Raw genomic sequence first — 15,592 nt, 5'->3', positions numbered from 1 at the left:
GCCACAAACTCAGGGTTGAGGCTGCCCCAGCAAGGAGAAGCAGGGTGGGTGGGGAGGGAAAAGTGAAGCAATGCATGATGGGAGATGTAGTGCCTGCTGCTTTACACTCCTGCACAGTCAGCTTCCGCCCCCTGCCCAGACTCTGCCCACGCCCCCTTAATGCCAAGTCAGGGCAGAGTAAGGGCAGCAGCTTCAGCAGATGCCACTGAGCATGCGCCACGGGTGCGCCCACGCTCAGTGCCAGCCAAGCCCCTGACGCAAGGCACGGTGCAGGCTGAGTCAGCGAAGCCGAACCTGCCTCCGGGTTCGGAGCAGCGAGGCGTTCTCGCGGCTGCGGCACAGACACCGGCTCACAGGCGGACGTAGGTACAGAGCTGTGTGGGGGCAGGATTACTACGAGACGGGTGGGTGGGGAAGGGAATCACAATTTGATGGGGGGGAGGGTCAGGTTGACCTCAAGGCTGGCCCCGAGAGGACGGAAGCGCCCGCGGGGCAGGGTGGGAGGTGTAGTCCCTGATGCTCATCTGGCTAGAAGTGACGTTGTCCCCAGCGCAGGAAGCGGAAGTGGCCCATGTGCCCTGCCTCTCTCCCGGGGCACGCTGGGAAACGTAGTTCTCTCTCTAGGGGTCATAGAATCATAGACTATCAGGGTTGGAAGGGACCTCAGGAGGTCATCTAGTCCAACCCCCTGCTCAAAGCAGGACCAATCCCCAGTTTTTGCCCCAGATCCCTAAATGGCCCCATCAAGGATTGAACTCAGTACTCTGGATTTAGTAGGCCAATGCTCAAACCACTGAGCTATCCCTCCCCCCGCAGCGAGGGGTAGCTCGCTCATCAGTGCACCGGCCCCGCTCCCTGATTGGCGGCCGCTCGTTTCCCCGCCTGGTGGCGGGTCGGGGAGGTGATATATGCCTGAGGTGTGGGGGACCTTGAGCTTGTCTCTAGGCAAGGAGCCTACGAGGGTCTAACGTGTTGCCCACCGCCTCCTCTGTAGTGACTGGCCCCCGATGTGAAATGCTCTCCAAGGCTAGTTCCTCTGTCCTGCTAGCGATCCCACAATAACTGGCAATCCCCTCCAGTTTCCGCCTGGGCTCACATGCTGCACAAAGGAGAGAAAATCCTGGCGGGCGTTTCACCCCTTTCCTCTCCATCTAATAATGCTGTGACAGTCACTCAGGTTTACCCCTTCTTTTTACTGGCTAGGGACCCTACTGGTAGAAAACCCCCCAGCCCTCACATTTTCCCACTTCCCTCTCTCTTGCTTGTGAAAACTCATCCGAAATTCTTCACATTTCAACCCTTCTCTGTGTAATGACCGAACGGCGATTGCAACTGCATCAGATTTTCCCTTTTTCCCCGTGTATTTATCAAATGTCCATTAAAAAGTGCTGTGGTATTCCCGTGTTGAGTTGCGGCAACTTATCCATTTGTAGAGGGAATTTGTTGCCTTGAGCCATTCTCTATCCTGGCGGTTGCATGGGACTAAATGGTCAACTTTCCCCTCTTGTTTGAGACTCATTTCTTTCCCCCTTTATCTCCATTAAAACGTTGGCTGATGAAAGTGACTTTCCCCATATTTAATACACGTCAAAGCCAGAAGCCTCCACCTGTTTTGGAGAACAATGTCTCCCAGCTGCTCACAGGACAGTAGTTGGCTGATCCTTTTCTTTTCCACAGATGGCACAGGATGAGGGGTTCACTCTGTGATGGGCTCCTTGCTGCCCCAGGCAGTGCCCAGAGTAGCTGAGAATCTCCATGCTACTGTGTTAACCCCTCACTTTCCCCTCATCACAGTCACCAGTAGTATCCCCCAGAAAACCCCATGATGAATGGTCCCCATGAGGGGTTGCTTCCTGTAGCACTGCTCGGGGTGGGTCTATGGTAGCCATTATTTTCCAGTCACAGGGCCTGGAAATGTCTTAAAAATTTTGGCTTCTTCATGCTGTCCATTCTCCTGTTAAAGAAGCATCATGCTGGGCTACTTACATCTGTGTGAATGGCTGGCAAGGGCTCCTAATAAATGGATAGAAAGTTATCAAATGTTGATATGAAACCATCACAGATTTTGCTTCCCTCCCGCCTTTCAAAAGTGCAGCAACAGCAGGTTTTGGAGGGAAAACTGTTTCTGTGAATCCTCAGAATATGAGGAGTGAGGGAGGGTGGAAGGAGGTTATAACCCCCTTCTGCAGTGATCTGTTTAAAAGGATTCTGGCCTCATCCCTACTGACCCATGTTTCTGGTCTCACTGAGACCAGTGTCAATCCAGAGTCACTGTAGGGAAGGACAAGGAGTGACTCCAAATTAATGTGGGGGCAAATAAGATCTGTCCCTGTGGGGAGTGGGTTTCAGTTGTTGCTAAAGGGGGGAAAGATACTCAGTTTCTCTCTCTCTCTTTCTCTGCTCAGGATATTAGGGTTGAGCTTCCTGGGTCAGACACTGCTGCCTCTATTGTGATCTGGGAGCCTAGGCTGAGCAGCTCCTGTTCCCTGGTGGGATCTGGGCTGGGGAGTGGCTGTGAGTAAAGCTTCCTCTGTGCCCAGCCAAGGTGAGGACTTTCTCCAGCTGCAATTAGTGTCATAGGTAGGGCTCTACCAAATTCACGGTCCAAGGATTTTAAAAATCGTAAATTTAATGATTTCAGCTATTGAAATCTGAAATTTCACGGTGTTGTAATTGTAGGGGTCCTGACCGAAAAAGAAGTTGTGTGTGGGGGGGTCACAAGGTTATTGTAGGGTGGAGGTTGTGGTACTGCTACCCTTATTTCTGCTCTGCTGCTGGTGGCGGCGCTGCCTTCAGAGCTTGGCAGCTGGAGAGCAGCAGCAGCTACTGGCCGAAAGCCCAGCTGCGTAGGCAGAGCCACTGCCAGCAGCAGCACAGAAGTAAGGATGGCATGGCATGGTATGGTATTGCCACCCGTACTTCTGCGCTGCTGCTGGTGGGACACTGCCTTCAGAGCTGGGTGCCTGGCCAACATCTGTTGCTTTCCAGCCAGAAGTAAGGGTGATGTTAAGGAAAAGTTAGCACATGTGACTCCATTTTGGTTTGGGGCGCACCATTGTCTAAAAACAAGCACATCATGCACCAGGAGGCGTGTTCCTTAGATACTGCATTCCTGTGAAAATCCTCCTCCTTGTCTCCAGCCTGCCTTGACTCCCAGTATCTGTTTTTTTTTGTCAGCCCCTAACTCCCTGTCTCCTGGCCTTTGATGTGAGGCCTCCCATCCTGATAATAAAAGTTACTGATGCATGGCTTTAGGACCATGCTGTGTAATTAACATACTGGTTTAGCAGGAGGAATGCACCAAGCAGGGATAGGTGGTAGATAAGAAAAGGGTTTGTTTATTGGCTAAGGTTTCCGATGCACGAGGGCAACATGCTTTGCTAAAAAGTATGTAACCTTTGTATAATCTGTATTCGGGGTCCCCTCCTGGCTAGCAGGGGAGCACCACACTCGAGCGTAATAAACTTAGTGTTTTTTGGGAACTCTGCAGTTGTGGACTTTGTTTATGTGCCTCAGCCTAGATTCAAACTGTGCGTGACCTATCAGGTATAATTCGTAGCATTTGTGTGCGTGTCCTACCAGGTGTAATTCGTAGCATTTGTGTGCGTGTCCTACCAGGTGTAATTCGCAGCAGTTGTGTGCGTGTCCTACCAGGTGTAATTCGTAACAGTAACAATACCGCAACCCCTCTAAAATAACCTTGCAACCCCCACTGCAACTCCCTTTTCGGTTAGGACCCCCAATTTGAGAAACACCGGTCTCCCCCGTGAAATCTGTATGGTATAGGGTAAAAGCACACAAAAGACCAGATTTCATGGGGGGAGACCAGATTTCACGGTCTGTGACGCGTTTATCATGTCTGTCAATTTGGTAGGGCCCTACCCATAGGTCAACCCTAGGCTCTGCCCACACCAACATCTGAACCAGAGACTCCAGGTGATTGATAGAGACCTCAGGGAACGTGCTTGGGATGTGCATGAAAGTGACTCTGCACAAACAGCCCCTCTTCACCCCACATCTCTCCTCCCCATAGTAACTGCAGGAACTGATCCAGCCATAGGAGAGCCAACACCCAGGAATGTCTGACTGTCAGAAGGGAAGGACAGGGGAAGGGGAACGCAAGGAGAAAAAAGAGAGTGAGACCTAAAGGGGCAGGGAGAGAAATAATTGGGGGGAGAGATTCCCAGATCTCTAGCCTGCCCAAACACACTTATTGCAACATTCCTGGGCAGATTCGCTTTCCTGTGAGCAAGTGAGGTGCAGAAAAAGGAAAAGCCAGTTCCTGACTCTCCCTGTTCCCCTTGCAGTGAGATGTGCTGCCCTGGGGATGATGTCAGGGGAAATCCCCCAAAGTCACTCCTTTTGTTCTGCTCTTCTCTCCCATTTGGTTCCCAGACTTTGTTACTGGGAGGGTTTCAAAATGACTTAGTGGTTTAGTCCTGGTAGGAGGGGCTGGGTCAATGCTATAATAAAGTGACCAAACATTTCCCCAGCATAGAATCGTAGAAATGTACGGCTGGAATGGACCTTGAGAGGTCATCTAGTCCAGGCCTCAGCACTGAGGTGTTGTCCATCCTGTTCTTAAAAACCACCAATGATGGGGATTCCACCACCTCTGTTGCTAATCTATTCCAGTGCTTAGTTAGGTTTTTTCACAATCGAATCACATAATTGACCCTGCTCCAATTTGTGATTACTATAACCCCTGATCATTTTCAGTTGTACTACTCCCTAGCCAGTTATTCCCCACTTTGTAGTTGTGCATTGAGTTTTCCTTCCCTAAGTCTATTACTTTGCACTTGTCTGTATTGAATTTCATCTTTTCATTCAGCCCACTTCTCCAGTTTGTAAATGTTATATTGAATTTCAATCCTGTCCTCCAACATGCTTGTGACCCCCCACAGCTTGTATTATCTGCATATTTAGAAACCATGATCTCCAGTCTGTTTTTCCAAGTAATAACTGAAAATATTGAACAGTATCAGATCCAGGACTGGCCCCCGTAGACTGCCTTATATACATCCTCCCAGTTGGACAGTGAACCACTAATGATTACTGTTTGAGTACAGCCTTTCAACAAAATTTGCATCTATTTTATAGTACTTTCATGTACACCACATTTCCGTAGTTCGCTATGAGAATATCATGGAGGCCTGTCTCAAAAGCCTGACTAAAGTCAAGATATGTCCTGTCTACATTGTCTCCCAGATCCATAAGACCAGTACCCCTGTAAAAGCAGGAAATTAGATTAACTTGGCATGATTTGTTTTTGAAAATCCATGCTGGCTATAATTTATAATCTTACTGTCCTCTGAGTCTATTTGCTTAGAAATTAATTGTTTAATAATTTGTTCATTCCAGATACCTACGTGAGGCTTGACTGGTCTTTATTCCCTAGTCTTCTTTGTTCCCCTTTTTAAAGATAGGTACTATGTTTGCCCTTCTCCAGTCTTCTGGGACCTCACTGTCTTTCAGGAGTTCTCAAAGATAATTGTGAATGGTTCCGAGATTGCTTCAGCTAATACCTTAAGTACCCTAAGATGAATTTCATCAGGTCTCACTGACTTTAATACATCTAATTTATCTAAATATTTTTTTAACCTGTTCTTTCCCTGTTGTGGTTTCTGTTTCTTCCTCCTCTTGGTTAATATTAATTAAGACCCTACCTGAATTGCAGTATGATCTTCAAATAATTGCAGCTGAGTTGCGGACAAGACTTGGAAAATCGTGGAAAAGAAATAACGGATCTATATTAATTGCAGTAATTTGGAAGAGCCATAGTGGACCTATTTGTTTAAGAAAAATCTGCTGGAACGATATAAACACTCAACACTCTGACCCTCAGATCCCTTTCCACAGTACTCCCGTCCTAGGCAGCCATTTCCCCTTTTGTATGTGTGCAATAGATTGTTCCTTCCTAAGTGGAGTACTTTGTATTTGTCCTTATTGAATTTCATCCTATTTACTTCAGACCATTTCTCCAGTTTGTCATTTTGAATTTTAATCCATTGTCCTTATTTTCCTGCTCTAACGCCTTCCTTCTCTTAGAATCATGAAATCATCATTTCATGAACACTTTCGCCCATATTGCTTTCCACCTGCAGTTTCCTAACTAACTCCTGCCTGTCCCCCTGGTTACTACTTCCATCTTCTGAAGCAAACAGGTGTCCTCAACACATTCCAAGAACTTATTGGACACTTTGTGTTTGGTTGAATTCCTTTTCTAACAGGTGTCTGGGTAGTTAAAGACCGCCCCCCACTCCCATTTTGAATTGTGTTTTGAATTAAATTGTGTTATTTATTTGCTTGACAGAGTCTAGAACATCAGTCTGCGGGGAAAGAGCCGGGGGGAATTGTGATATGACATTACTGTTCTGACGTGTCCCCAATTGCCCTGACAGGCTGCAGCATAACATCCCATCCTTCTGGAGGACGTGGAAGGGAAATGGTTGCCATGGAGCCAGTTCAGGTAGGGATTATCAGGGAGTTGCTGGTGAGATCCTGTTGGCGGGAGAAAGGCAGTAAATACATAGGAGTTGGGCACTTCTGGAGGGGGTGGTGGTCTGGAGGGAGGAGGGGGCAGGAAATACAGAGTGTGCAGAAGGGGAGGAGGACAGGGTGTGACAACCCTGCTGGGATTTGTTTACTGTAGGGCCTGGATCCTAGCAACAGACCCAGGGGGCTTGTGGAAATTCCCTAACTTGTGGAACAGGAAACAACCCTGCTGGACTGGTCTGGGGAAACTCCAAGTTCTGGAGCCTCAACCTACCAGCTAGAGGATGCTATAAGATATGAAGGGGCACCCAACAGTGAGGCCTAGGAAAGACACCCCATCCCCTCCCATCCGGCTGCTGGCAATGGGGAGGGTGTTGGGATTGCCACCAGGGAGTTGTCTCTGTCCTGCTGGGGGCTCCATCTCCTGAAACAGCCTCTGGCTAGTAGGTGAGTGATGAATGTGAAGACCCCTGCCATCTCTGTCTGCTAGAATGGGAGAGGGGCTCTCTTTTTCCCCTCACCTTGATGCTTCCTGGCTGCTCTGATGGGGTGGGGGTGGAACTCTGCTGCCTGCCTGCCTCCAAGAGCTTCCATGTGATTGGCTCTCCTGCCCTGTGAATGATGGGGTTGTCACTGGGCAGCAGGTACTGAGTGCGGGGCTCTTGTTCTTTCAGGGGCTAGTGACTTTCAAGGAGGTGGCTGTGTATTTCACCAAAGAAGAGTGGGCTCTGCTGGACCCTGCTCAGAGAGCCCTCTACAGAGACGTCATGCAGGAGAACTATGAGAATGTGACCTCGTTGGGTAAGGATTCCTATCCCCTCGGTTATTAGAAGGGGAAATGAAGAATTAAGGTTCACAACACCCCACAATGCAACCTCAACTCTGCCCTGTTTCAGCAACACCCCAGCAGGCCAATGACACATAGACTAGCACTCTACCCTCCGCACTACAGAACACTTTGGGAACAGAAGCTACCTATCCTTGGCCTGCACTCAAACACTGAGCCTACTGCACACGGTCCATCTCTGACTTTCATAATGTCACCACCCCTTTACCTTTGCAGTGAGGATTCCTTCTGAGTCACTGCCTTCACTTACCACTTACTGAGCCCTGGAGACCACTAGCATGTATGTCACCAGACAGCTGACAACCCTCGTGGCAAGAACACACCCTTGTGCACCTTTATTGATGCTATCTACAACACTCAGCACTGAAATGAGGAATACCTGTTCCTTCAAGTTTCACATGCACCTCTCTTCATATCACAGTCACAGCTCTGCCAAGCTGCTCCAACTAATCCCTCTGCTGTTCATGTAAAGCCACTAGTGACACAGTGCACACAGCTGGAGTGCATGCGGATAAATGCTTGTATTCAGATTTGTAGAACACAACACAAACAATGGCATGTTCTTAGTCCTTCCTTCCACTGATTATTGATCAATAGATTTTAAGGCCAGGAGAGACTGTTAGGTCATCTAGTCTGACCTCCTGTGTAATACAGGCCATGGAGTTTCATCCAGTTACCATTGTAGTGAGCCGAATACCTTGTGTTTGATGAAAACATCTTCCAGAAAGGCATTCTGTCCTGACTTGAAGACTTCACGAGATAGAAAATTTGCCACTTCCTTGGATAATTTGTTAATCTTTGCACCACCCTTACTGACCTATTCCCAGTGATATTTGGTAGCTCCAGGGTTAGGGAGTAGGAGCAGAGTTAAGGTTGCATTGCAGGGGTGGTGTGTAGTTTAGTCCTTCATTTCCTGTTTTTCAGAGGTTTTAACTTTTGCCACCAACCACATGCTTGGAAAGGCATGTGGCAGCACTGGGCAACCTTAACTCTGCTTTAATGTTGTTTATGGGTATTTAATTTCCTTGATTTCTTTTTAATAGACTTTTTTGCACTTTTGCCGGCAAGCCGTGTCAGGTGGGGATGTGATTTTTCACACTACTAACCAGCAGATCTATGCTGGCAAAACTCTTAATTAGCAACGAGTCCAATATCTCTGTGTAGATTTGAGAGCACTTTAAAATATTGTTCTTAATACAGAAATGTTGGTAACAGGGCAAAACTTCCAAGAGAAACTCCTACAGCATATAAGAATAATACACAACACACATTGTTTGACAGTTGTCAATGATAGGGCTCAGACTCAGATGCATGGTGTAGCTCAGGTTCAATGGCCATAGCATGTCCTCTTGTGCCAATCAATTACTGTGACAGCAGATTGCTGGAAACCCTGTGGGTGTAATCTTGCTGCACATGTGAATTTCAATCCCTTAGACTCGTCATTTGATGATAGTAGTGACTAGGGCTTTAGGTTTATTAGAAACTGGGAAGTCTTTTCAGAAAGGAGGAGCCTGTACAGGAAGGATGGACTCCACCTAAGCCAAAATGGAAACAGACTTCTGGCATGTCAAATTAAAAAGTTCATAGAGGAGATTTTAAACTAAGTGCTGGGGGAAAGGCAACTAGGTGTAGAGGAACATATGGTTCGGACAGAGCAATCCCTTAGGAGAGGATCTTTTCATGGGAATTCTCTATATCCTAGTAAAGAGGAGAGGTAGTAGCTGAAGAGAAACGGTCAAATGAAAGAGTCCTGTTCAATTACATCACATCACAGACAACTAAATATTGACAAATTTTATAAGTTTTTGTATAGAAACGCAAGAAGGCTAAATACTAAGATGGGTGAACTTGACTATCTGGTTTTAAATAAGGATATTGATATAATAGGCATCACAGAAACTTGGTGGAGTGATAATCGGTAGGACATGGTATATCAAGAAATGACAGAGTAGGTTGTGATGGTGGGGGAGTGGCACTATATGTGAAAGAAAACATAGAATCAAATACAGTAAAAAAATAAAAGGAGTACTTGTGGCACGGCTGCTACTCTGAAACCTGTCATAGTAAAAAATGTTAAATGAATCAAACTGTGCCATAGAATCTCTGATAGAAATTCCATGCTTGAATAATAAGAGTATAACAGTAGGAATATACTACTGACCATGTGGCCAGGATGGTGACGGTGATTATGAAATGTTCAGTGAGATTAGAGAGGCTATAAAAATAGAACACAATAATAATTGGGAATTTCAACTATCCCCATATTGACTGGGTATGTCACCTCAGGACAGAATGCAGAGAGAAAGCTTTTAGACACCAGTAATGACTGCTTATTGGAGCAGCTAGTCCTGGAACCCACAGGGGGAGAGGCAATTCTTGATTTAGTCCTAAGAGGCACACAGGATCTGGTCCACAAGGTGAATACAGCTGAATCACTTGGTAATAGAGACCATAATGTAATTAAATTTAACATGCTTGTGAGGGGGGAAAATACCAAAGAAGCCCACGACAGTAGCATTTGACTTCAGAAAGAGGAACTACACAAAAGTGAGAAAGCTAGACACATGGAAATTAAAAGGAGCACTCACAAAAGTGAAATGCCTGCAAGCTGCATGGAAACTTTTTAAAAACACTATAATAGAGGCTCAAAATAAATGTGTACACCAAATTGGGCGGGGGGCAGGGAAACAGTAAGAGGACTAAAAAAATGCCACCATGGCTAAACAACAGAGTAAATAAGGCAGGTAGAGGCAAAAAGGCATCCTTTAAAAATTGGAAGTCAAACCCTACTGAGGAAAATAGAAAGGAGCATAAACTCTGAGAAGTCAAGTGTAAAAAGTATAATTAGGCAGGCCAAAAAAAGAATTTGAAGAGCAACTAGCAAAAGTCACAAAAACTAACACCATTTTTTTAAGTCACATCAGAAGCAGGAACCCTGCCAAACCATCAGTGCGGCCACTGGGTGACTGAGATGCTAAACGAACACTCAAGGAAGCCAAGGCCATTGCAGAGCAGCTAAATGAATCCTTTGCATCAGTCTTCACTGACGAGAATTTGAGGGACTTTCCTCCACCCGAGCCATTCTTTGCAGCTGGCAAATTGGAGAAAATGTCCCACGTTGGTGTCAATAGAGGAGGTTTTGGAACAAATTGATTATTTCAACATTAATAAGTTACCAGGACTAGATGGTTTACAGATGATACAAAATTATTGAAGATAGTAAAGTCCAAAGCTGACTGTGAAGAGCTACCAAGGGATCTCACAAGACTGGGTGACAAAATGGCAGATGCAAAGTAATGCACATTTTAAATCGTAATCCCAACTACACATACAAAATGATGTGGTCTAAATTAGCTGTTACCACTCAAGAAAGAGATTTTGGAGTGATTGTGGATAGTTCTCTGAAAACATCCACTCAATGTGTAGTAGCAGTCAAAAAAGCTAACAATATGTTGGGAATCATTAGGAAAGGGATAGATAATAAGATAGAAAATATCATATTGCCTCATATAAATCCATGGGATGCCCACATCTTGAATACTGTATGCAGATCTGTTCATCCCATCTCAAAAAAGATATATTGGAATTGGAAAAGTTACAGAGAAGGGCAACAAAAATCATTAGGAATATGGAACAGCTTTCGTATGAGGTGAGATTAAGAAGACTGGGACTTTTCATCTTGGAAAAGAGACGACTAAGGGGGGGATATGATAGAGGTCTATAAAATCAGGACGGGTTTGGAGACAGTAAATAAGGAAATGTTATTTACTCCTCATAACACAAGAACTAGGGGTCACCAAATGAAATTAACAGTCAGTAGGTTTAAAACAAATAAAAGGAAATATTTCTTGACACAACGCACAGTCAACCTGTGGAACTATTTGCCAGAGGATGTTGTGAAGGCCAAGACTATAACAGGGTTCAAAAAAAGAATGAGATAAATTCATGGAGGATAGGTCCATCAATGGCTATTAACCAGGATGGACAGTGATGGTGTCCCTGTCCTCTGTTTGCCAGAAGCTGGGAGCAGACAACAGGGGACGGATCATTTGATAATTAGCTGTTCATTCCCTCTGAAGTACCTGGCATTGGTCACTGTCAGAAGACAGGATACTGGGCTGGATGGACCTTTGGTCTGATCCAGTATGGCCTTTCTTCTGTTCCCCACCAAGGGCTTACTTTGTCTCCCGGCTTGCCAGGGCTGAGTAATTCTGCTGTGAAAAGTGATATTTATATGTTTGTTAATATCACTTTTCACAGCCTCCCAGCTTGGTAGTAAGTCTGCTGTGAAAAGTGATATTAACAAATATACAAATGCCACTTTTCACAGCAGCACACTTACTAGCTAGCAAGTCTTTTTTTTTTTTTTAAAGGCAACCAGAAAAGCAAAAGAAACAACAACAAAAAAGACAAGAACATGCAAAACACCTTATTTGTGTTTGTATTCTGTTTAGGTCCAGTAAAGAATAGAGACAACTGTACATTATTTTTATTATTGAATCTGCAAAAAAAACCCTACATAAATAAATTACAATGATTTGGACATGTATATGTGTATATTTATTTGTTTGTCCTAAAGTTAATTAAGTATTTTAGGAAAAATTGTAAGAGAGGCCACCAGCAGGAGTTGGTGGCCACACTCTGTGGCTACTGAATGGATGGTGATCAATTGTTCTCCATGTGCCCTCGGGTAGGAAAAGAAGTAATTGGCTTGATCTGCAGCAAGGGATGTTTAGATTGGATATTAGGAAAAGCTTTCCAACTATAAGGATAGATAAGAACTAGAATAGTTTAGGGAGAGGTTGTAGAATCCCATCACTGGAGGTTTTTAAGCAAGTGATAGAAAAATACCTGTCAGCCATGGTCTATGTATACTTGATCATGCCCCAGGGCTGGAGGATGGACTAGCTGACATCTTGAGGTCCTTTCTACCCATGTGTTTCTGTGATTTTTTGATTCATTATCTTAGCGCTTTTCTTGGACCTTGTCTCCCTCTAGAGAATGGGGGATTTATTTAGTAGGGTTTTTTTAATGAAAAATATGCACAGGTCAGCTTCCCCCTCAGTTTGCTTTGTTAGTCACTGGGTGTGAAGGGTGGGGGACATAATTGGGGTCTTCTGGGATGGGGACGTAATTGCTGTTGAAGTAACATAGGCCTGCCTCCATTTACATGAATACACTATCAAGAACTGTCCACATGTGAATGAAGCACGCTGGATAATGGAAGTCTCAAAGACTGGAAGTTAACATGTAATGACTGGGTCCAAGGGAAGCTGAACATGGGAACACAACTGCACTGCACTTTGGGATGCAGGAGCTAGGGTACAAACAGACTGGGCTTTAAGTTTGCTGCTATTCAGGGCAAAGAGACTGAGAGTAGGAGACAGAGAGAGAGAGATGAAATCAAGAAGGCTTTGGAAAAACCAGGCAGATTACTCTGCCAAAATGAATGTAGAGTTTAGGTTTGCTTTCCCAGAGTGACCAAGGGATCTGTAAATCCTGTGTTCCAGTTGCCTAAGCAGTGCAGTCTTGTTCTGAAAAGGCTCTATTGTGTTGCTGCAAATACCTACTGGCTGCAGCACCCCAAAAGAGACAGTGTTTATGAGGAGTCTGAAATCACTGGGACTCACTGAAGTGCCATCATAACACAAAGGGGTGTTACCTCCAGCACGGCCTGTCTCAAGAGTGGTGGAACATGGGGATCACGCTTGCAAAAAGCAAAGCCTAGGAAGGAGCACAATATGGGTATGTCTACATTGCCTTTGGGAGAGATCCTCCCAGTCTGGGTCCCCAGACTTGTGCTGGAGGGCTATATATAACTGTGTAGATGTTGCAGATTGGGCTGGAGCTCGCTCTCGCAAGCCGGGGTGGGCTTGGGAGCCTGAGCTCAGGCCTGAGTTGCAATGTCTACAGAGCTATTTTTAATGTGCTAGCACGAGCATCACTGGCTGAAAGTCTTGCTCCTTGGTGTAATGTAGACATACACTAAAGGGGGCAGAGCCAGGAGAGCCTGTATAAAGGCGAGAGTCATCTAAGACCCTATAAAACCATTTCACAGCCCTAAGTAAGTACTAAGTATTATCTAGACCACCTCCTACTGGTGTTTTTCCAACCTGTTCTTAAAAACCTTCAATGATGGAGATTCCACAACCATCCTAGGTAATTTGTTCCAGTGCTTAACTACCCTGACAGTTGGAAAGTTTTTACTAATGTCTAACCTAAATCTCCCTTGCTACAATTCAAGTCAATTCAATTCAAGTCAATTCAAGAAAGGTAAGCAGCAGAATACGGTCCCTGGACTTCAGGAAAGCAGACTTCGACTCCCTCAGGGAACTGATGGGTAAGATCCCCTGGGGGATTAACATGAGGGGGAAAGGAGTCCAGGAGAGCTGGCTGTATTTCAAAGAATCCCTATTGAGGTTACAGGGACAAACCATCCCGATGTGTCGAAAGAATAGTAAATATGGCAGGCAACCAGCTTGGCTTAACAGTGAAATCCTTGCGGATCTTAAACATAAAAAAGAAGCTTACAAGAAGTGGAAGATTGGACAAATGGCCAGGGAAGAGTATAAAAATGTTGCTCGGGCATGTAGGAATGAAATCAGGAGGGCCAAATCGCACCTGGAGCTGCAGCTAGCAAGAGATGTTAAGAGTAACAAGAAGGGTTTCTTCAAGTATGTTGGCAACAAGAAGAAAGCCAAGGAAAGTGTGGGCCCCTTACTGAATGAGGGAGGCAACCTAGTGACAGAGGATGTGGAAAAAGCTAATGTACTCAATGCTTTTTTTGCCTCTGTCTTCACGAACAAAGTCAGCTCCCAGACTACTGCGCTGGGCAACACAGCATGGGGAGTAGGTGGCCAGCCTTCTGTGGAGAAGGAAGTGGTTCGGGACTATTTAGAAAAGCTGGACGAGCACAAGTCCATGGGGCCGGATGCGTTGCATCTGAGAGTGCTAAAGGAGTTGGCGGCTGTGATTGCAGAGCCATTGGCCATTATCTTTGAAAACTCATGGCAATCGGGGGAAGTCCCGGACGACTGGAAAAAGGCGAATGTAGTGGCCATCTTTAAAAAAGGGAAGAAAGAGGATCCTGGGAAGTACAGGCCAGTCAGCCTCGCCTCAGTCCCTGGAAAAATCATGGAGCAGGTCCTCAAGGAATCAATCCTGAAGCACTTACACGAGAGGAAAGTGATCAGGAACAGTCAGCATGGATTCACCAAGGGAAGGTCATGCCTGACTAATCTAATTGCCTTCTATGATGAGATAACTGGTTCTGTGGATGAAGGGAAAGCAGTGGATGTATTGTTTCTTGACTTTAGCAAAGCTTTTGACACGGTCTCCCACAGTATTCTTGTCAGCAAGTTAAAGAAGTATGGGCTGGATGAATGCACTATAAGGTGGGTAGAAAGTTGGCTAGATTGTCGGGCTCAACGGGTAGTGATCAATGGCTCCATGTCCAGATGGCAGCCGGTATCAAGTGGAGTGCCCCAAGGGTCGGTCCTGGGGCTGGTTTTGTTCAATATCTTCATAAATGATCTGGAGGATAGTGTGGATTGCACTCTCAGCAAATTTGCGGATGATACTAAACTAGGAGGAGTGGTAGATACGGTGGCAGGTAGGGATAGGATACAGAGGGCCCTAGACAAATTGGAGGATTGGGCGAAAAGAAATCTGATGAGGTTCAACAAGGATAAGTGCAGAGTCCTGCACTTAGGACGGAAGAATCCAATGCACCGCTACAGATTAGGGACCGAATGGCTAGGCAGCAGTTCTGCGGAAAAGGACCTAGGGGTGACAGTGGAAGAGAAGCTGGATATGAGTCAACAGTGTGCCCTTGTTGCCAAGAAGGCTAGTGGCATTTTGGGATGTATAAGTAGGGGCATAGCCAGCGGATCGAGGGACATGATCGTTCCCCTCTATTCGACATTGGTGAGGCCTCATCTGGAGTACTGTGTCCAGTTTTGGGCCCCACACTACAAGAAGGATGTGGAGAAATTGGAGAGAGTCCAGCGAAGGTCAACAAAAATGATTAGGGGTCTGGAACACATGACTTATGAGGAGAGGCTGAGGGAACTGGGATTGTTTAGTCTGCAGAAGAGAAGAATGAGGGGGGATTTGATAACTGCTTTCAACTACCTGAGAGGTGGTTCCAAAGAGGATGGTTCTAGACTATTCTCAGTGGTAGAAGATGACAGGACAAGGAGTAATGGTCTCAAATTGCAGTGGGGGAGGTTTAGGTTGGATATTAGGAAA

The 15,592-nt window shown here is 45.7% G+C and overlaps 1 protein-coding gene across 1 annotated transcript in view; it reads left to right on the top strand.

The window, feature by feature from the left end:
* Positions 1 to 825: 825 nt before the first annotated feature.
* The window catches only part of LOC102938172 (zinc finger protein 501), a 29,158-nt gene continuing 14,391 nt past the window's right edge, over positions 826 to 15,592 (top strand). The window contains exons 1-3 of the mRNA XM_043541926.1: positions 826 to 901; positions 6,402 to 6,469; positions 7,170 to 7,296. Of these exons, the coding sequence (XP_043397861.1) occupies positions 6,446 to 6,469; positions 7,170 to 7,296 (151 nt within the window). The 5' untranslated portion in view covers positions 826 to 901; positions 6,402 to 6,445. The remainder of the gene's footprint in view (positions 902 to 6,401; positions 6,470 to 7,169; positions 7,297 to 15,592) is intronic.

Source organism: Chelonia mydas, chromosome 3 (genome assembly GCF_015237465.2).
Source record: "Chelonia mydas isolate rCheMyd1 chromosome 3, rCheMyd1.pri.v2, whole genome shotgun sequence".
In the NCBI taxonomy this organism is placed as follows: domain Eukaryota; kingdom Metazoa; phylum Chordata; order Testudines; family Cheloniidae; genus Chelonia; species Chelonia mydas.
The sequence above is the reverse complement of the archived record's forward strand: the minus strand, read 5'-3'. Positions and strand labels throughout refer to the sequence as shown.